Source organism: Anguilla rostrata, chromosome 3, assembly GCF_018555375.3.
Source record: "Anguilla rostrata isolate EN2019 chromosome 3, ASM1855537v3, whole genome shotgun sequence".
Taxonomy (NCBI): Eukaryota; Metazoa; Chordata; class Actinopteri; order Anguilliformes; family Anguillidae; genus Anguilla; species Anguilla rostrata.
In genome coordinates this window covers 50,782,113-50,804,607 of record NC_057935.1, presented here as the reverse complement: position 1 = coordinate 50,804,607, position 22,495 = coordinate 50,782,113, and the positions used below count along the sequence as shown (strand labels likewise).

Genomic DNA, 22,495 nt, shown 5'->3' with positions numbered 1-22,495 from the left:
GTTTTGTGGATGCAACATCAATAAGAGTGTGGAAAACAGAACATGGGGGTCCAATGTTCTGAGGTAGATCTTGCTGTAGGCTATCAACTGCATGTTTTAGTTGACTCGTTTGTTGTTAACCTCGAACCTTAAAGTAGGCTACTGAATTTAATAAAGAGGAAGGCCTTGCGTGTCATACAAATAGCTTTGCAATAACGCTTACGTGTAATTCACTCTTCGCGTAAGCCTATGCACTATATCTATCAGATATACACATATAATATCACAGTCGTATGTGCATTGTTATCGAACGTTCAAATTATGAAGAATCAGCTGATTATCCTTTCCTACAGGTTTGTGTGCGTGTGTGCGTAGAGAGAGAGAGAGAGAGAGAGAGAGAGAGCGAGAGAGAGAGAGAGAGAGACGTGTACGAGATACTAGGACTATGACAAAAGATGAGGGGGAGTCTAAAGACGCATGGGGAAATCTGAGAGGCGTTCTCATATTCCATTCAATCACAATAGAAGCCAAACAAAATAACCAAAGAAAGGAAATCTACTGCAAGAGGCCTAACATGACACCCGATCTGTGCCCATCATTCAGTCTGACTGAATGCGAGGTCGTGTAGTCTACCCCACCTGGGCAACCGGGATATCAGTAATGTGACGCCTTACCTATATATTGCTTTCAAGTCTATGTGGCGAGTGACAGAGGAAAGCGCACCGACTGAATGCTGAAAGTCACTACTACATTATTTGTGCACCTACATGGATAACTGTCATCAGTAATAACAACAAAAATATCAACATTAAGAAAAGTTGTCGACGTAAATAGCTCGTCTCAAGAAGACCAAAAGGGGCGCATAACACAGCTTGGATACAACACACAACTTGGATACAATTTAAACTGCCCTTTCCACGGTTTTCTTTTTTGACTTGAAGACCTGGTCCAATTGACTGAAAGCAGTTTTTGTTTCTGCATAAGCACCGAAACCTACATCCCTTGAGTGACTGAAAGTAGGGGATAGCTCCTGGAAGACCAGATACAGAAGCAAGAAATAAACCAGAAGATTGAGACTGCCTTCTGCCATTCGTTAAGGCAATCACTCCCCGACAGATCCGACTGAACTGCCGCAAGCGGCGCCGCGCGTCAGAAGAACATGCCGGTCCAGATTCCGGACGATACCGATTTCACCTCCTTCAAAGAACAGTGCGAAAGCCAGGACGGATGGACAGCCAGATACAACAAGGGAGGGGTGACGGTGTGGTGCAGAGAAGAAGAGTCTAAGACTGTGCAGAAACTGAAGGCAAGCGTGCGTTTTCTGTGTTCTCCAGTTTCCTCCTATTAAGCACCGCAGTGCGGAATAGCCTATAACAAATGCATGGCTTGTACCATTACATGTAGTAGCCCACCTGCCAACATCATGCGTTTACATTGCTGTTGCTCACGCTAATTTTCTAAAGAGTGTTTGCAGTAGGTGCTGCCTCGGGAATCGTAATAGCGTTAAATTGCCGGTAGTATATGGTGTATCGTGGTGTAAATGCCATCTACACCATCATCTAAAGTCCATTGTCATTTGAGAAGGGAAGGCAGTATTGAATCTACTCGGAAAGATTAGCCATGTAGTAAGCCAGTAAATAATGCACCACATATATCGATATGTGTATTGTCCTTGGGTAGGTTGGGATTGTTGATTTTAACAACTGACCCAGGGATTCCGAGAAAGTGTTTTTGATATTTATCACGTTTAGGGAAATAGTGCGCTGAGAAAGTGTGAATAAATTCCCAAATATCTCTTGGGAAATGTGAGAAATCATTTTATGTGGGTACATTACATTTATATTTAGATGCCATGATAATTATATTATATATACCCACAATAAAGCAGTATAACATATGCAATTTTCTTGTAATTATAAATCAATATAACCGATCTAGTCAGTTTTAACCTTATGTAAACATCTGTAACCATTTCCACTTCCTTTAAAATGTCAAAAGAAAGTGAAATGACCCATGTAAAACCACAAAAGGATGTATAGTATTATCCAAAATAAATTAAAGTTATGAAAAGTTATATATATAAATGGCTGCAAGCCATTACAGTAGAAATTTACTGACAATGTTGAGCTTATCTGGCTTAAAGGCCATACATAAAAGGATGTATACTGTTCTGTTCTCAATGTGGATGCAGTTTTGTGAGGTGAAAAGCTCAGTGGATAGTCATTGAGGGCCAATATAATTCACTGTTTAACTTAATGATTTTCGCTATATCACACTCAGGGATAGTGGCTTGTAATAAGGGCACCCCAAACTAAACAAATTTCTTACGAAAGCTGAACCAGGATTTGCCATCTTTTACATAAGGGATGTTCTTGTGAGAAGAATCAATGTTTTGTTTCTATGTAGAGAATCTGCATTATACTGTCGCGCAGTTGTTGAGCAATTCAAATGGCCACCATCTCTTACTTCTGTTCTGGATATGTTCCTTCCTAATCCTTCTTGTTAACCAATATGCATTGGTGTGGATCTTACTTTGCAACAGTGTCCATTTGTGGCAGCCAGTGGTTTTTTTCTCTCTGAATTAAACCATAAAATTCACAATTTTCATGAAGCACAATGCTAACATTGTCAAACAATTGTAATTTAACTCTTTTGAAATGCTAACAAAACATCTATTATAACAAAATGACTATTGGCTAACAATTATTATAAGGTTCCTTACACCAAACTCTGTGTTTTGGAAAATGGAAAGCAGTGCACTTGTACTGGAGAGCTAATGCATTTGGGTTGATCATAATTTAAAAGGAAAAGCACTTCAGAGGGATATGAGTTAAATTACACAAGTCTTTGAATTATTCAGACTGGGAAACAAAATCAGTAATTGGCATGCACCTGCATAAGAACTTCAAATTGGCAGGGAGAGGGCACAGCAGCTTGGCTAATTAAGAACAAGCTAAAAACAGTGCTCCTATTCAGCCTTCTTTTGTAGTGTCTTTATGATTTTTTCCAGCCATATGCACACAACAGTATTGGAAGGAAATATGAGTATTCTCATATTATGGGCAGATAAAAAAGACACACTTTGTTGTTCATTAATTTTAACATGACCCTTTGCAGTGTGCAGCTCTACAGTACAGTATATAGCCAATAACCTCAGATTTGTGAAATTGTAGTTAGAATGCTTTGTTAGTAAACTTCACCAAAAAAGGCCTTTTGAATAAACCATCAGTTTCAGACTATTTTCAAAATGCCTTGTGCTAGTGTGCGCGTGAGTGCATTGTAGCTGTGTGGTGGGGGGTGGGGCTGGGGGAAGACCTTGCACTAAGACTGTTAATGTGACAGGGAAGTCTGTGACGAGCCAGTGATGTTGTGCAGGAAAACATGTAGCACAGAATGGTCACTTCTGCTTGTGGCATTGGCCGCAGGGCAGCTTGGCTCTACAGGGAAGCTGTCCCACCAGGGTCTGCTTGAGCTGTCAGAAAAGAGGAGACCTGTGTGCCAGCCGCTCTCTCTTCAGCATGAAAAGTGGGGGTGGCGCTCTGTTGTCGTGCCTACTGCAGGGTACCTTGTGTTCCTACACAGCGCTCTGCACACAAGCACCGCCCCCAGCAGTACCCTGCACTCTCCATTCTGCTTGCTTCAGCACTCTGATGGAAACAGCTATAAAAATAACTGCTGAGTTTTACTCCTGAAAAGAGAAAGCAATGCCCTGAGCTGCGTGTGCACACTGCCAGCTGATGACAAACAACGTAGTGGAGTTCCACAGCTTGCTAATGAGACTTGGGAGTGGTATGCAAGTTTTTTTTTGTTGTTGTTTTTTTTTAGTTTCTCCATACACAATGCCTTTCACAATAATAGGTGATTTTGTGTTCTCCAAATCAGAGATGATCTGAATAGCAGTTCGCAGTTCAATTTACCTGCTGTTGAGCACAGTGGGTCAGGCAAGGAGAAGAAGTTTTCTGTTTGGCTGTCCAATGTGATCTTGGTGTGTTGGGATGGATTGTGAAAAAGAAGCTACACAGACTAGTTCCACAGCAGTTTTATGTTCTTGTGGAATTTACTTGTGCATTCTTGGAAACAGTCATGCTAGCTGGCCTTAATGGTTCACTTAGCTGACGTCAGCGGCATTGGAAGACTGCCCAGTGTTTAATGACCAAGTCAAGCGAGTTCTTTTCTGGTTTAGGTTTACATCTGAACTGAGTTACTTTTTAAAATTGAATACCAGGCTAACCAGCTTAATCTACCAGTACTGCTTTGATAATGTGGACAGAATCTTTTGCCTTCATGCTTAGTAAGAATACCATTAACATTTTAAAAGCCTGACTGGGTCTTTGTATATTCATTATGTCATCCTTGATTAACTTCTGTACATCCACAGCAATTTGCTCTGGTTAATTCAATCCATATTTAATGAAATCCTGATAATCTATTGAAGCTTTTCAAAGCTGAACAAAGGAAGAAAATTTAGAGGCTGCCAGCAAATACTCTTGATGATTTTCCTAAGCCATTGTTGAAAATGTACTACTTGACAAGGAAACTACATATGATATAGTGTTGTATAAATACATGAAAATCTTCTTCAGTGAAAAAAAAATACTACTGCCACCACTGAAATTATTTTCTATAGGTAGCAATCCACATAACACAATGACGAACAATGATATTATTAGACAGGACAGTAAGAAAGCCAGATTATATCTTAAATCATTTTCATTGATTATTTTGCTATCACATATAATTTATTGTAAGATCCTGTGGGATTTGCAAAGATTTTGGTTTGATGAGGTGATTCTCTGGATTAAAATATTCAGCTCAGCACAGTAGCAGTTCACAGTGAGCAAAAGCCTAAATCTAGATGTCTAGAGGGGTAGAAATCAAGGTTGAGACATGTTTTGACCTAAAATGGAGTAGGCTGGCTCAAGTTAGCTCCAAATTAGCTCAGGTTTTACCTGGACATAGCCTGGCTATGTCCTAGTTGGCTAGAAAACATTCACTTTTCAAATAAATGTAGATCATCTTTGATTGAAAAGTGAAAGTTTTCCAGCCGATGAGAACATATTCAGGCTTTATGCAGGTGAAACCTGAGCTATTCTAGTCTAATCTCTCAACCAAGATTTCCACCCCTCTAGACATCTAGATTTGGGCTTTTGCTGACTCGGTTATTGGGTTTTACAATTCACATGACACTGTCTAAATGTGTATAACAACCCCAATCAGGCTTTCATGACAAGCTTCAGGTTTCTAAGCATGGAATGTCATAGGCTAAAAATCTTTTTTACAAGGCTTTTTTGTTTTCCATTTTTAATTGTTTTGTGATTTGACTCACCTTGTAATTACGTACACATACGTAACTAATGTTAAACAGTTAAAGACACTGACTACTGATCTGCAGCTGAGCTACTTGAACTGGCATGCCAGGAGCACTGCAGGTGATGCAACCCCTCTCCACCTAGTGGAAATTTTACCCTCCTCAGTCAACATTGTACTAAAGTACTAAACTAACCAACCAGAGAGGATTGGAAGACACCTGGTAGCGTGTGGGTGTCTGGCATATGGTGGCAAAGATGAATATAGAAGTAACCCAAGGAACCCTGCCAACCTAGACAAACTGTACACCTGACAAGGCTAGGTCAATTGAATCTCAATGCTTTGTACTTGCAGTCATAGTCAGCTAATGACATTGCCAAGGCTGGAACCAAAACATTTAATGACACAACACTGCAGCCAGAATAGAACAGGTGTAGTTTACTGTTGGAAGGTTGATGTATTTCTCAATAGGCCTTTTCCTACTACCTTTACTCTAACAGGGTTTAAAAAAACATTATGAATATATTATGTATCCCTTTGCATAGCTGAAGCGTCCTCAGTTCTGTGGTAAAGCCATGAAGATCAACTTTGCTGTTCTGTGGGTGGGCTTGGCTGAGCCCGTCTACAGAAGGCTGTTTTGGCACTGGAATCAGTAGAGGACTGTGGGAGACACAAAGTGTCACTTTTACGCCACATCACAAACTGTACAGTAACCTATGTCTGAATGGATGCATTTAAGTGTCAACTAGGCATTCTTTTAGGCTACATGTGAAACCACACAGGATGTTAGTGCCAGATGTCTTATGGGAAAACACAACCATTATATTTTCTACAGACCCTGTAGATTTTTGAAGGGCTTGAGGAGAGAAAGCCAAGTGGGACATCACTAAGTGACAGTGTGTTCTCTCACTTTTCACAGAAGAATGCATGAGGGAGATTAGAAAATGCATCCTCACACGCCTCAGAGTTAATAGAGCCATGGAACCTGAAATTCCAAGCAGTTCGTTTGCTGAACAGTTCTCTTATCCCGACACTCAGGCTTTGTTGTTGGCAGAAAGACTTGTGCTGGCTGGTGCTGGCCTTCCAATGATCCTTGACAGAATATAACAAATACAATAATCACACAAAGGACGTGTATTCAATTCATATGTGGACTCTGAGTGTAGCTGAAACAGCGTTCCGCAGCATATGCTCTATTAATATTTGGTGCAAACATAGACTGGAAGCATCCATCACCCCTTGAGGTTCCTGAAAGATAGGCCTTTAAGAAGATTCATGAAGTGTGGCTTTCCTGTTTCAGTACAAAATACAGCAGTTGAACTTTCCTTGAATTACAACTAGATAAGGAAAATGAGCAATCTGTGATGCTTGAAACAGAAATATTTAGAAGAAATTTCATGCGATCACTCATTTGTCTTTGCCCGATAAGGTATGAAGGGTGTATTGGTACAGCTGCGAGCCTGTCCTGTCTGAAATCCTTTTTTCCAAAGGCCCTGTAGCTGGCAGAACTCCACTTGTCAGATGCAGCAGAACAGTATGTGGCTAAAGAACAATTTCGTCCCATTTTCTGGTGCCCTGCATTGGAGCCAATATTGTTTGGACTTCTGGTACATCACAGAAATTCATTACAAATTAACTACCACTGTCGTCAGGGCTGGAGCAGCAGTTAAATGGTAATTTATAATACCCAGGTTGTTCCAAATGCCAGAACTGTGAAAGTTCAGTGTTCTTAAAAGCTTCTGCCATCTGAAGCTTTTAAGCATATTATTTCCTTTTTTTAAAAAAATCCAATTTGAGTAAAGAACACTTGTAGTTTTTCTGGCATCACGTTTCATTTACTGATCGATTGCTGTGTTCACCTTTAATGGTCTAAACAAAGCTCCACTGCACTGCACCATTTCACAATGAGCCAGCAATAAATCTCAATACTCTACCACTCCAGTGATGGGAATACATTGACTGATGGGTTTCATTTTATAGGAAGTTCCACAGGTGTACTAGCTTGTAGATCTGTATGTGGAATTAAAGTCCAAGATGAGCAGTTTCATCCTGACACAGCTCACAATTCAGAGATCATCCGCAACAATTAATTTACAGAAGCCCCAAGCATCGCAATGTTCTCACACGCCATTTTCGGACAAAATGTGGGTTGATCTGGGTGGCTACTGAATGCATTCTTCCCCTGGTACGGTAGAGCCTTCAAAGTCAGAAAACATAAATTCAACCAAAGCTGTGAGGGATCATGTGTAAGACGAACAGTTACACTGTAATTACTAGGGTGGTGTTAGACATTGTATTGACTATGGTGGAATGCAGCTTATTACATTTCATGCCACAAAAACAAAATAATATTTGGTACTTAACCACCTTTACACAATCACACCCAAGAGACATTTAAAACACTTAAGCAATGTATACCATATGTGTATTATCAAGTTATTGCTCCATAAATTATGTTGATTCGTGAAATATTAGATTTGTTTTATTAAATATTTTTTATGGGCATTTCAGCTTTATTGGAAAGGACAGTGTAGAGAGACAGAAAGAATGAGGGAGAGATGTGTGACAAAGGTCGTGAGGTAGGACTTGAACCACAGACATCGCAGCTCATAATGAGCATGTGGACAGTGCTCTACAGGCTGCGTCACGAGACACCCCGAAATATTAGATTTAAAAATCTAAACTAATGCGTCATTTTATTCAGTCCAGGTGTACACCTAAACCAGATAAGTAGCCAAAAAACTTGCTTGGCTTTGTCGTCATTAAACACTTGGCAATCCTGCAATGCGTCTGACCTCAGCTAAGTGAACCGTTAAGGCCAGAAAGCATTATAGTATTTCCAAGAATGCTTCATGGCTTATATTTCACACCAGTAATTTCTACTGGAACAAAAAATGTAGCAGTGTCTGCCACCCAGCCACTTTTTCACAATCATTGCTGACACACTAAGGCCTCTTTGAACAAGATAAAAGAGGCCTTGGTGTGTCCACTGTGCTCAGGGGGAAAGCAAATGGTATTGCGAAGTCCCTCCGAGGCAATTTACGATTTCAAGAACAGAAATCCTCTTCGTTTTTTGACACCAGCGAAAATCACCCCATATTGTGAAAGGCACATTATGGAGAGACTCTGAAAGGATTGCCTGTTTACCACTCCCATGTTTCTCCAGTGAACTGTGGAGCTGCTGTGTGCAAGTACAGACAGGGTAGCCTAGCAAACTGCGCAAACCTCAGCATCAGAACAGAGGTCCTCTTCAGGTAGGGCGCACTTATGGGGCGCTCTGAAAAATTCAGAGCGGAAAACGGCAGTAATGGCAGACAGAGAAACCCGAGCCACCTGTACTGCCCTGTCTTTGGTGGCCTGACATATATTTTTTGGGAGGACTCCAGCTGACCTTGAGGTTCGTGTGAGATAGGGGGTGGACAGGAAAGGAAGCGGTTGATTTTTATTTATTTTTCTAGAATGGGGGCGGGTGGGGGAGCACAAGAAAAAGAATTTGGGCTCCCGAAACACCCAACTAAACAGGGATAATGGACTCCACTTCATCATTCATGAAGCCTTGTGGGACGCAGCTGTGCCTCTTGCCATGAATAATTGAATGCCTGTAGAAGCCATTGGTGACGTTCCATTCACAGTTTGTTCCAGGCGGCCGAGTGGAAACGGGGAGCAGTTGATGAAGCTGGGGGCAGGGCGGGGACTGCTCATGAATAATGAATCTGGTGCGAGGGGGTCAGGGATACAGTTACACGGAGCATTTGCATCATTGCCTTGGACGATATCCGATGGCACCACACCTGACACTCTGCACCCTTACTTCACTGGGCATCTACGCAAGCACCATGAAAGACAACTCGTGCGGTAGAAATCCAAAGTGGAAAAAAGCATTTGTTCCATCGCATCTGTTTATTTATTTATTTTAGCGTGCTGATGGCCAAATGTGGCACGATGGCGAAGGTCCATGCATTCATGTCCATCACTGGCTGAGGCATTTTTCCATGGCCTAGGTGGCTGTTTTTGTATTGGACTGTCTGTAGCAGACTAATTGTGTACTACATAAAAATTTAAAGAGGTAAATAAGTCCTGTTGAACCCATATGCCTATTAAGAATTGTTATAAGACATTTTGCTGCATGCAACTGAACAAGACATAGAGAAGAGCTTTATTTTATATGTGGTGTAAAATCCGTGGTACAGGCCAAGGGCAGGTTAATTAAAGACTTGCTGTGTGATGAATAGTTGGAATTGGCCATGCCCGTTAAGCACTTTCAGGTTAATGTACTCCAGCCAGTGATCAGCAGCATGCTCCCTATATAAAAGATCAATACTCCTTCGCTATTTTGTGAAGGCGTGGTGGCCTGACTGTAATTCTGTCACATTACAAACAGCTGCTCATAAAGTACAGTAAGAGAAGCTCAGAAATTGTTATTGATGATCATCTTCTGATGATCAGAGCATCTGGCCAGCATCATTACAAAGCCAAATGGGTCATAGTAAGGTAGTAGGGGAAATATATATAGCCAAAGAAACTACCAAAACTTACAAATGTAAGAAATTTCTGTGTTTTACACTTTATAGTTCACAGTATGTGCCATCCATGTGTGTAACGTACTCTACTGTATATCACACTAGCTAAAAAGCAGCATGGTTCTGTTCTTCCGGGCCGTTCTATAGCAGTGGTGCTCTGTTCACAGCCCAGGGCCCAATGGGATGCGGTTGAGCCTCAGATCAGAAGATTCAGTGTAATGCTGCAATAGATGTAAGCATTTAAGCCACACTTTGACAGCATTCCTTTGTGGAGATGAAGACCAACACAGTTGCTCACACTCTTGTGGGTCTTCTGCAGTTCACACCCAGCTTCTACTCACAGGGCTTTCTGGATAAATGAAGAAATTAAGGGTAGTGCTAGAAATCATAACATGCTGTGTAGAGCTTCATAAATATTATTGAACCTGTGTTAGGTAACTGGCTAAAACGGTTAGAACTTGTTATGTTAAAACTGTTATGATCCAATGCATTGTTTACTAGTAAATGGAATATTCCAGACATGACTCAAAAAACAGATTACACTAATTAAATCTATGTGTAATTAATCCTCAGGGACTTGTTCTTTTAAGTGGGCTAGACATCTTAGTAGTGGGACTAATAAAACAATACTTGTTTTTCATTAAACCTGTTCTACCTCTGACTAATTATCTTAAATATGTCCACAGTGGTCATTATATATTTCACCCCACCCTTTAATGGAGCAGCCTGTCTATTAAAATACAATAACAGCACCTGAAATGAACAAATGATTGTGCAGTTTAATATCTTCCATACAACCCCACGTGATGTATTTCCTAGTGCGAAAGTGAAATTTACATATCATGTGGGCCATAGCTCAATGTGATTATCCCAAAAATCACTGTATAAATGTTACTACCAGAGATGGGCCTTATTTTTGCCTGAGGACATGTTCTTCCCTTTTGTAAAGTATTTTTACTTCCTCTAATGCGTGTGCCTGTCAACTCCACTATCACAGCAACACCCAAGTCCTCACCAAACAAGTCCTGACTTTTTCCGCCCTCTAATCCACCAGCTGAGCTGCACAGTTGCTGGAATGCACTGACACTGACACATTTGGTGCAGGCAGGGGGCAAGTACCTGACTGACCAGAGGAGTTCCTTTTGAACAATGAGGCTGTGCGATTATATGCCAACCAAGGCAGCAGTAGTGCTGACACAGTCTGGATTTGATCAAAACATTATGGCATGTCTCAAAACTAAACAAATAGATATGCCAGTGAGGATGTTTCTTACTCCAATCCCATTCACTTAAACAAATCCTGATGTAAGTCATTTTAATTGGATACTTTGGACTTGACAGTAGGTATACACAAATTTGAATCATGACCGGTGAGGTCAGCTTGGATTGAATGCATTACATGACATAGTGATTAGATACTATTGCACTATGTTGACATCCATGATATGGTTCAAAGTGCCATCCAGACTGTATTCTGTTTAATGCATAACCACATTTGAGACAGAGTCTGTGCTCATCATCATCTCATTGGTAGTATGACCATTTGTAAATTTGATTATAACACACGATGATAGAGGAAATCATTTGCAAGCTAATCCTAAAGAAGACAATTATTTCTTCAATCCTATTCAAGTATAGAATATTTTAGCAGAGCATTTTGTGCTAGAGCTTTATTTCTTGTGGCTTGCAAACATATTTATAATGTAACTGGCAAAATGGAACCAGTCTTTTAGAAAGGTCCCATTTCCTTATACTTTCCATTATCTCTTATCTAATTATTGATGCTAGTGAATCTGCTTCTTTGGTTTTGTGTATCCATGAGCAAGATCCTAATACCATGAACTTATTTGTTGGCTTGTGCCAGAGTCGGCTATTAAAGTGCTATACTGGCATTTCGGAGATGCTTTCTCCTGCTTTATGATTCGTAAGCAGAATTGAGTGTTATGGCCAGCAGGAAGCTTTTTTTAGCAGAGAAAATTACCGCAAAGAATGTGTAGGATTTTTGATCACTGCTGTAGTCATTGCCACTGTTATTATTTGTAGGTAAAGCTGATGTGTGGCAGTGATTTGTTGAAGCAACGTTTGTTAGGAGTCTTCTTTAGGAGACACTCCCCTACACCCTTCACAGAGTGCCCGAAATCTTGGAGTTGTGCTCGACAACAGGCTGTCACTCTCTGAGAATATCGCGGCAACCACCCGGTCGTGCAGGTTCATCCTGTACAATATCCGCAGAATAAGACCACTCCTCACCAATTATTCCACACAGCTCCTGGTCCAGGCCATGATACTGTCACGTCTGGACTACTGCAACTCCCTCCTGGCTGGCCTCCCAGCATCAGCCACCAGACCCCTTCAGCTCATCCAGAATGCAGCAGCACGTCTGGTTTACAACCTCCCTCGTGACTCCCACGTCACTCCCCTCCTCATCTCCCTCCACTGGCTACCAGTGCAAGCTCGCATCCGGTTTAAGACACTGGTGCTTGCTTTCCAAGCAGCCAAGGGGTCAGCTCCTGGTTATCTGCAGAAGATGATCAGACCCTACAAGCCGGCCAGATCGCTCCGATCGGCTACTACAGGGCGGCTGATTCCTCCCCCTACACGAGCAGCAACAAGGTCTCGACTCTTTGCAGTTCTGGCCCCACGATGGTGGAACGATCTTCCAGTGGAGGTCAGAACAGCAGAGTGTCTGAGCACCTTCAAACGGAAACTCAAGACGCACCTCTTCTCTGTGTACCTCTCTCCTCTTCCCTAAACCCCCTCCCATAACTATTTAAAAAAAAAAAAAAAAAAAAAAAAAAAAACTTTTGTTCAGACTATCTTGTTTCTCCTTATTGTATGCATCATAGTAAAGGCTTTTTATCTACATGTTGTTCAATGGACTTAAGTGGACTTGATCCTGAGTTTGGTTACTCTGTTGTAAGTCGCTCTGGATAAGAGCGTCAGCTAAATGCCTATAATGTAAAATGTAATGTAATGTTAGGTGCTTTTGCAGAGGATTTCTGTCTCTTTGAAGCTAGGGCCTCTGAACTGTGTGGGCTGACAGTGGCCTTATGGATGTAAGCTTGTTGCCCTCCACATCATTTGTGCTAAATTCTTGCTGGTTTTCTCTGTGCCTAATTCTTATGGTATATTTTTGAATTTTGTGAAATGCGAAGTGGATCCGCCTTTGTTTCTTGAATTTGACAAAATGGCCTTTTTTGTGATTTATCACTTGAGCATACTAACACCATGGAAAGATGATGTTGAACTCTCATCATTGCTCTGATGAGCTCACATTATGTTGGTTACCAGTCTTCAAGCCTGACTAAATGTTGTCCATTTATGATTGGAAAAGTCTAGAAGCCCATTCCAGTGTCCCTGTGTCATTGCACTCAGCTGGGTGAAATATCACCTCTGAGGGGAGCTCAATAGTTTAAAGACCTAATTAATCAGATCCATTCAAGGGGATAATGGCATGCATGGTTGCGAAACTTAACCAGCCACTTTATCCCGATTCCATGCTGATATCCCTGCTGATTTGACAACATGCGGAGAATGGTCTCTCTAGTTGCTCTGCCAGGACAGGCTTACATAACAATGTAAGATGAATCACAACAGCAAAGTGTGTTCTGGTGTCCATTTGGCCACAGTGAAATATTTGCACACATGCAGCCCACATCACTGATTTGTCTAGATGACCTAATATACCTTCTCATGGCATGTTATCATGAAGATTTAGCTGGCCGTTGTAAGACGTTTGGGGGTCAAACCCAGTGACGATACAGGTGCTGTGATTAAGAAAAATGTGCAGTGTTAAGAGGAAGAGATATAGATAAGGCTCTGTCCTCTCATCCCATCATCAGAGCATTTAATCAAGCGTGGTATGAGCTGCTTGGCATCCCTTAATAGCCCAGAATCAGCAGCTTTGGACCAGAACAGATGGAAGTCATATACAGAGGGAACTGGATTTGTTTAATAGAACACAATGTCTCTGTTCCACAGTGTGTGAAGGATACAGCCTAAAATAAAAGAACAAGAACAGATATGGACAAGGTCAACGGAGATTTGACATGACATGAAATGTCAACAAACATAAAGAAAAAAAAGCTAAGAGTAAACTGCTTCATGTTTTTGCATGTTAGCATTTACATGATGCTGGTAATTTAAAGCAATTTAAAGATTTTGAAAAAAATATTTCCAGATTTCAGTTAGGTATTGAATTTAATCAGTTAATATGTATAATACATGTTTACAATATGTCTGTATACATAGTGCATTATCCAGGTTTCCAAAAACAGCAGCAACTAAAGAAGGGGGTTTGCCATTCATAGAACCAGTGAAAGTAAAAGTTCTGTAACCGACTACACCATTAGCATAACCAAGTTTTCTGTCCAGTACGCCAAAATGAAATGTGTTCATGTTTTTTTTCAGATGAGGATAGTGTGTAAGGATGTGACGGCAGAGACACTGTACGATGTCCTCCATGACACAAGCTACAGGAAGAAGTGGGACAGCAACATGATTGACACCTTCGACATCGGGAGGCTGACAGTGAATGCAGATGTGGGCTATTATTCCTGTGAGTGATGCAGACATTACTGCTGTAGACACATCACTTCCCTCACACAGTTTTACTGAAACCTACACACTGGCCTCCAGCCCACAGCAGAACAGTTGTTTTGTGATCAACCAGTAGCTATCAGGTTAATGGCGGGAGATTAATCAGATAGAGATTATTAAATGCAATATGAGTGTTCACCATTAGCCCAGACAAACAATGCATTCAAATCCATTTCAAATCCATGATGAATGAGCGACAAAGCACTTTCAGTGAGTCATGTTCACTTATCTAGACTGAATCATAGTTTAAAATGACCTCAGGTTGTGAAGGTAAATTAGCAGATGTATTCAGTACTTTACCGCTTGACCTTTATATTGTACTTCAAAGCCCATAGTGTAGAAAATCTGTTGCAGAAAACAAAAGAAAAAAGCCTCAAGGGCATACTTGGGTATTCATAGCCCATGTACAGACACGCCACTATATCATGTAATGTGTGGAGAACTTCACACAAATTTATCTTTTTTTCTGCTCTTCATAATATAAGACATGGACTTCGAATGGCTTGAAACTTTTGTATAAACCTTGCTTTGGATGCAGATTTCATGGTTTGTGCTGTATAGGTCTCTTGGGCTGTAACATTTTCCCTATTAGTGCCGAAACGCAACACAGCTGGGGTTTCATTCATCTGGAAAAATATCTGTCCGTGAGAAACAGACAGCCTTATAGTCAACTGTAATTCAATTCAGTTGCCAGCGCGGCATCAAAAGTCTTCCCACAGTCCACTCTGTCCTCTCCCCTCCATAGCTGCCATTTTCAGTTTCCTATGTATTCTTGCAAGTGCTTTGCAATAGTCACAAACCCCCCAGAAATTAAATAAATAAATAGACAGTGTAGTCATTCTGTTTTATATGCACAACAGAAATAATTTAGCAGCAGCAAATATGCCTCCAATTCTGGTAACCATAAAAAAATAATTGTGTCTTGGAAGAATTAACAAATTTGTTTCTGCCACCAGTTATATGTTTCAGGAGGGAATCGGAAGAACAGAACAAATGGTGCACTCATTTGTTCTTCATTACATAACCTGTCCAGCCACATGCACATTAGATTTGAACAAAGGGCACTGTCTCAGCTTGTGAATGAATTTGTCTCTACTTGCACCTGTATCTGCACCAGTCCAGGATGATGTGTAAGGAAAACATGACATATTGCAAATTATGGCCCTACCCAACTGATGTATCCAGAGTAATTAAACTACTTCTTACTGCACCTGACAAGCATAAAATAGACTATTCCAAGAGACTGAGCTCTCCCACGATCCCTTGCTCTCATCGCCCAGCTGTGTTTATAATTTCTGTTTATTTATTTATTTTTTTTATATTCCCTCATCAGCAGTGCCTGCCTCCACCATTGCGCCTGGCATTGACGTTGACTACACAAACACAAAAAAACTATTATTGGTATAAATGAAGTATTTTAGTCTTATTTTTGACTTAAAATAATATTTCTATTACTTTTTTGCTAAATAAGACAAAATATTGCCAATGAGGTGTGACAGTTTGACTCATTTCAAGATTTGCCAATGGGGTAAGACAATTTCACATGTCAAGCAAGCAGTAACTTAAAGCAAGCTAATACTTTCAGCTTGAGGGGAAAATATAAGATTTGGAGTCTTATTACAAGACAAAAACACTTAAGACAAACTTTTTTGTGGTGAAGATTGTTTTTTTTTTCCTGAGGAGTGGTTTTTTGTGTGACCTATGGCAGTAGCTGTAATAGCAGATAATTCTGTGCAGTGTCTGAGAAATGATGGAATCGATAAGACCTCATTTACCACCTCAGTCATCTTGATTTGGAGGGCTTTTTTTCACAGGGATCAGGCCTGGAGGCATGTGGATGACTCAACAGAGCAATAATGAAACTGTACGCATCATTACCTTGCTGCAAAGCAAAAGCTGATTTATGCATTTCTAATCTAGTTTCATCCTTTGCTTCAATGAGGATTTCTTTGTCCTTTCCCGGCTGACACATATATTTTTTCCTGTTTATAATGTCTTGTCTTTTTTGGAGGTAATTTAAAGAGAATAACCTCTAACATTACAGCTGTAATAAACATTCAGGACAGCATGGGGTGAGATATACTAATAAAGTACAGAGATTTTATTGTAGTGCAGTTTGAAATTATTTGTTCGATGTATAATGAATGAGGTTTAGCAGGTTTTTATGGCATCACCCCAGGACTCTGGTATTGATTTGAGAGCACTGCCGAAGGTTAGAATAAGCCACTAAAATGAACATGCTTTCATCTAGTGACTGGAAAAGCAAGGATGTCTGCTGGCACAGACACACAGTTGTTAAATGTTACATGTGGTTGCACATGTTTTTGACCTCAGGGAAGTGTCCAAGCCCACTGAAGAACAGAGACTTTATCACCATGCGGTCCTGGCTCCCTCTGGGAAATGACTATTTGATCATCAATTACTCTGTCAAACACCCGGTAAGTCTCTGCACGATGCCTCCTTTGGTGGCTCAAGATTTTGCTAGAATGGTTGATGCGCACATGCAAAAATGTCAACAGATAGGTCAGTGTCACATGTCAAGCATCTGTGTCAAGTTGCCAGCAAGTTCCTTTGATTTCTCGGTTCAGTTAAGTACCACAGATCCTGAGCAATAATGTCATATCACCAAAGGTATCAAACATCTTATTAATTATTTTCTGTACTAACTCATGTCTCTGGCTGCCTGCTGGATCAGTTGTATAGCATACCAATTATAAAAGAGGTAAAATCTGTTTTCTGTCAAGGTTGTGGTTTTTGTCAAACAAGCCACTGTCTGCAATAGCATTGTTGCATTATTTCTCATGTCTGGTCTGTGAAGATGCAATTCAGTGCATCAACAGTAAAATTATTAGTGTTCTTTTAACTTTAATAGAGTTTATATGAGTCCAAGATGGATTAGATGTGACAGTAGAATGTACTTTATCAGAGTTAATACTGAACATTTTACTGTGTATAAAAAGGTAATTGGCCAAAGAAGCAGACTTCTGTCTCATCAAGTTACTCTTGTGCTGTGTTCACTTGAACATGTTGTGCTTTATATCTTGTCCCAGCAATACCCTCCAAAAAAAGACTATGTGAGAGCTGTATCTCTGCTGACTGGCTACCTGATTCAATCCACTGGCACAAACTGTTGTACTCTCTACTACCTGACTCAGGTGGACCCAAAAGGTGAGACAGCACCAAGGGAAAGGACCTACATGCAACAAGAACTTAGCATACACAGAGCAAACGTAGTTTCCTTAAATGTGAATCCATTCACTTCTGCAAATTTGTCTTGTCATTAGAAAACTATGTGCTATGTGCAGTTTTAACAACAGTTAATTTCAGGCATGAAGGATTTTTGACAGATACAGTAGCTGCACAGATACACATACCATTTAGGACATCTGGATTATTGATTCTGAATAAATCAAGCGGTGTTTTACAAATTTTCTTTTAAAATATTGATGGTCTTTGTGTAAAGAAGCGGAAGCTGCGTCTGCCCTTAGGTTGTGTTTTACCACTTCCTTCCTCTTGGGCCACTTCCTTCAAACTTTAACGCATTTTGAGCTCCAGAGTCAGGAAGCAGGAGGCAAAAATAAACCTGTGCTGAAGGAATATTTTATTCATGCCTTTAAGTCATCTTTTCCAAACTGCTTTGGGAGTTCTCTGAATATTAATGTCTTCCGCTGCAAGGTCTTTATTTACGCACAGGAAATTTGTGAAAGGGGCAAGCCCTGTGTGGTATAATATGATGCACCGCTCTCCCCTCCCGTTATTCATATGGTGTTCACTACATGAGATGAACTTGGCTAACAGAGCAGAATTTTGCTCACAAAGAAGATAACATTTGCACATTTTGTACATTACACTTCATTTTCATTTATGTGGTCAGTGGGATTGTTGTTTATGCTTTGATTTAGCATTAACATTTAGGCCTTTGCATCATTGATTGGAGTTGAAATTTTACATTGTGTTGAAAACATAAATGTCATGACCCAAGTCCATTTTGAAACATTGCTGTGTCTACTGCAGGTTCCTTACCCAAGTGGGTGGTCAATAGAGTCTCTCAGTTTGTGGCCCCAAAGGTAACCAAAACCATTTATTTACATCTTTCATGATATTTCATGTAGATATGATATATATTTTTACACTGAATGTTTACTCGTCATTATAAATAGCAGTTATAGTTTGATCTTTTAAAACAGTATTTTATTTTTGTAAAAAAATAAGCCATCAACACATTGGGTATGTTGCAGTTAATTTGCACAAATGTAAAAAATATATATATATATATATATATATAATCTTAAAATTGTGATTCATGAGAATTTTATGAATTTACTGACCTTAATCATATAACTTAAAGTACTACAAATCTCAATCCTACAGCATACTGCTGACTTTATAAATAATTACTTTGTCAGAGGAGGTGAAATAGTCTCACATTACTAAACACAATGCACAATACAGTGCACAGCTTAAACACCCAAACAACACAATTGGTTGTAATCGTACGATTATTTACTATTATGTACTATTGTTCCTCCCATTAGTTAAATATTATTTTCATTGTGGTAATGATGACTAGAAATGTATTTTTTAAATGAATTTTCCTAATTTGGCACAACTGCAGTAACAGTCGCACCAACACCACTAAGACATTCTGACAACGGCCTTGGAATCATATTAAACTTTCAGTGTGCCATTTATCCATCAACTAAATACAAACATACCATTTTACAGCCTTATACTGCCACCTTCTGGTGAAATAATGTAACTATATATACTCAAACTTCATCAGCCTTAGAAAGAGCATTGCTTCATTTGAGGTATGCACAATATATAAATATAAAATATAATATGGCCTTGTTTTAATTCATATTATTTGGTTTATTAAACACAGACACCTCCACAGAAATGCCTCTGTAGCCAGTACATGAACATATATTTCTGTATGTATCAAGTCCTAATGTGAGCTACTGTATCAATCTTAGACTAAAGACTTTGAAGCAATATTTTAAAAACTCGACCCTTCCAATTTGCGCATGCTCACTAGCGCAGCTTCCTTCACTGTGGGCCAGCTGTTGAGCTGTGGGTGCATCTCTGTGCTCTTTGGCAGGCCATGAGGAAGATCTACAAAGCCTGCCAGAAGTACCCAGAGTGGAAGCGCAAGCACAACCCCAACCTGAAGCCGTGGATGTACCCTGAGCAGAACACCCTGCCCTGCATCAACATAGCCGACCTGACCCTGCAGAGGGCTGACTCGCTGGAGAACATTGACGAGAGCAGCCTGAGCGAGGAGAAGTCGCACAACAACAGTGAAGAGGAGGAAACCTAATCTTCCTCTGGGGAAACCCCACCCATGGAGGAGGCAGTAGAGGGAGAACAGGATTTATTGACTGTATGTGTATATAAGCTTGTGTGTGTGTGTGTGTGTGTGCGTGTGTGTGCACATGCATATTTTATTTGGCGTGATGCAATATGGATTTGTATCGCAACCTCTGGTCTTTGTGGCGATCTTTGGATTTTGGACTGAATTTACATAGGACATTTTGAAAAGCCTCCAAAGATCCATATCAGGGACATAAAAACACAATTTTGACCCACCCCAGTTTCTGTATTCCAGCTAGATTCTGGTGAATGGCAATGTGAAATATCAAAAATGTGGGAACAGTTAAATGGTTTTTACCTTGAGCCAAAAACTAATTTAGGAATATCTGCTAATTGGACTGCAATCTTACTGAGAAAATTCTGCTGTGCATCCAAATTTTGGTTCTCTAGAATGACTGCAACCTTATAGGCAACCCAAAAACCTTGGAGCTTTTGGCACTGAGGGGAGCCTTGTTGCTGTGTGATTTGTGCTGCTTCATCTCCAAGGCAAACTCCCTCAAGCTAGAATGGTGTTTTGAGCAGCCCCTCTTGGGAGAAACTCAGCATGTGGTAATGCTTGCTACTGGGCAGTGGAATTTGCCTGACCCCGCCCTCCCCCACCAATGCAGGAATCTGGTCACCAAGGCAGTTGTTTTAAGTGAGCTCCACAGAAAATGGAACCACAAGTGTCACAGTGCAGTAACTTCTTGGAGACAATAATAGTGGGTAGCTGTGAAAAGACTTCAAAATAATGTCATGATAAAGTCAGATAATGAGATGGGTTCATCTTGGAGTCATCCACAAGTCCTTCATACCACTCTTCCTGTCTATATTTGCGTGATTTCACATCAGAAGCATGTTACCAATTAATTTATAGATTGTAAGGTGTAAGGGGAAGTTAAATGAAATACAATTCTGAATATCTCACATTATTTATGAGGCATATCATCATATATGCATTGTCCTACCCATTTTGATGAAATGAGTACCTTGTAGAGGTGTGCACAGGTAAAGTGAATTCATGGTAGTAATCAAATGCCACACTTAGTCACAACTGGTCACCATCCAGATAATTGCAGTAAAATGTAACAAACCAGTCAGGTGTCTCAAGACGTACTGGTTAGTCACATGGTAACATTCTAATACCTGACATTTTTGTATCTGTTTGATTGTACTGCAGTAACCACAGCTCTCGTACTGTGTCTTGAGTTTATTAAACTCTAAAATATAAGTATAGAGAGGCCTATTAGGCATCTCCAGCCTCATTAGTGTCAGCCTGATAGGCATTTATTGATGTGCTTTTTTTTTCTTTTACAAGGCCATGCTTGGAATCTCCAAAACACAAGCAATAGACCAGACATTCTAAAGAAGTTAAGTCAAAAAAATCAGTGCAATCATATTTATTTTCATAGCTGACAATAGTAGACTGTATTTTATAAAACTAGGAAATGTAATTCAAAATAGAATAGTATTGACAAAATAAATCTATTTTGTGCATGCAGATTTGAGGAAAGGGGCAAGTTATCTCTTATCTTTGTCAGTCTTAATATTTTACTAATAGTTTTGAATTAAGCATGCTTCAACCTATTGATGCAATTTGCCTTTATTTGATTTGATTCCTTTAGAGTTTCTAGCTAATACAGTGAACAGTTATGACACAACATTGAAATGTAACTATATATTTTTGGAGGATTGTGTTTGACTAAAACAGAAGAATATAAACCCCTTCTTCTTCTTTTTTTCTTCTTTGGCTCAGCCTTTGTCAGTGTTTTCAATGTAAGCCACTTCCTCTTGGAAATAAGGAGTGAACATTATTTACCAGCAAAATTATCTGTCATTTGATACCTTGGCCAAGTGCATGAAGTGAATGTAAAGATGACCACAACAACAATCCATGGAAATACAGTACATGCAGTGTGGGAATATGAGGTTGTGTAAAGGCCACTGGCTCTGTCTCTCCTGTTTCCATTGATACTGTACAATATATGACAGCTGTGAAGTCAAACTCAAAAGGGAAGACATAGCTTAAACAGTTGCCACAGAAGTTGCATTAACAGTTGGTTTCACAGCTTGCTGTTTTAGATGGCACCATAGTGCTTGGATAATCTGAGTGTGCAGATTCTTACCTTCTTTAATTGTTTCACTGCATTTTATTCTTGAGTTTATTTTTCCTTTTTTGAATAAAAGTACATGTCTGATTCATGGAATTCTGTGTTTTTTTTAATTAAATATATGAGATCAGCATTTTTGTATACTACAGGCTTGATCTGTTTCTGATGTTGCAACAATATCTTTTCAGAAACAAAGCACTGTTGCTGTTTGTTTCTTGTCAGTTTAGTTCCTATTTTTGCTGTACCACCTATTTGACAATCATTTCTTGCTACATTTTTGATGGACATCTCTTTCATCACAGCAGTACATGCAAATGCCGAAGCACACTAAAAACATATTTTATACAATTGCAAATTGAATATCTCACGAGTATTCTCATTAGTTGAGTTTCTCATTAGTTCCCAACCTCTCGTGTGTCTCCTGAATGTTGTTTATTTGAGAATTCAACATGTGACTAAATTTCTTACATGTCTTGAAATGACAATAAAATTGTGAAAAAAAATGTAGGTATTAATTTTGGGGCCTGTGGTATGCGCAGTAGAAAAAAATATTCAGTGAGATGCTCTAAAATATGCATTATTTCTGAGAATATCACTACTGAGTATCTTCAAGTTCTCATTCCTTGA

The 22,495-nt window shown here is 39.8% G+C and overlaps 1 protein-coding gene across 2 annotated transcripts; it reads left to right on the top strand.

Annotated features, from left to right (window-relative positions):
- Positions 1-434: 434 nt before the first annotated feature.
- stard15 (StAR-related lipid transfer (START) domain containing 15) lies at positions 435-21,962 on the top strand. Of its 2 annotated transcripts, none has more exons than XM_064328120.1 (6): positions 435-1,285; positions 14,217-14,364; positions 16,740-16,843; positions 17,456-17,573; positions 18,420-18,472; positions 19,507-21,962. In XM_064328120.1, the coding sequence occupies exons 1-6, from the start codon at positions 1,139-1,141 to the stop codon at positions 19,723-19,725; spliced, it is 789 nt and encodes a 262-aa protein (XP_064184190.1). In that variant the 5' UTR covers positions 435-1,138; the 3' UTR covers positions 19,726-21,962. The 2 variants fall into 2 exon arrangements, with proteins under 2 accessions (XP_064184190.1, XP_064184191.1); XM_064328121.1 differs by lacking the exon at positions 435-1,285 and adding an exon at positions 3,620-3,768.
- Positions 21,963-22,495: the final 533 nt, after the last annotated feature.

Excerpts from the sequence above, each read along its gene's own strand:
- stard15 (XM_064328120.1), top strand. The coding sequence starts at position 1,139 with ATGCCGGTCCAGATTCCGGACGATACCGATTTCACCTCCTTCAAAGAA. Across the intron at positions 14,365-16,739 it reads AGATGTGGGCTATTATTCCT|GGAAGTGTCCAAGCCCACTG; the intron begins GTGAGTGATGCA and ends TTTTGACCTCAG. Across the intron at positions 16,844-17,455 it reads ATTACTCTGTCAAACACCCG|CAATACCCTCCAAAAAAAGA; the intron begins GTAAGTCTCTGC and ends ATCTTGTCCCAG.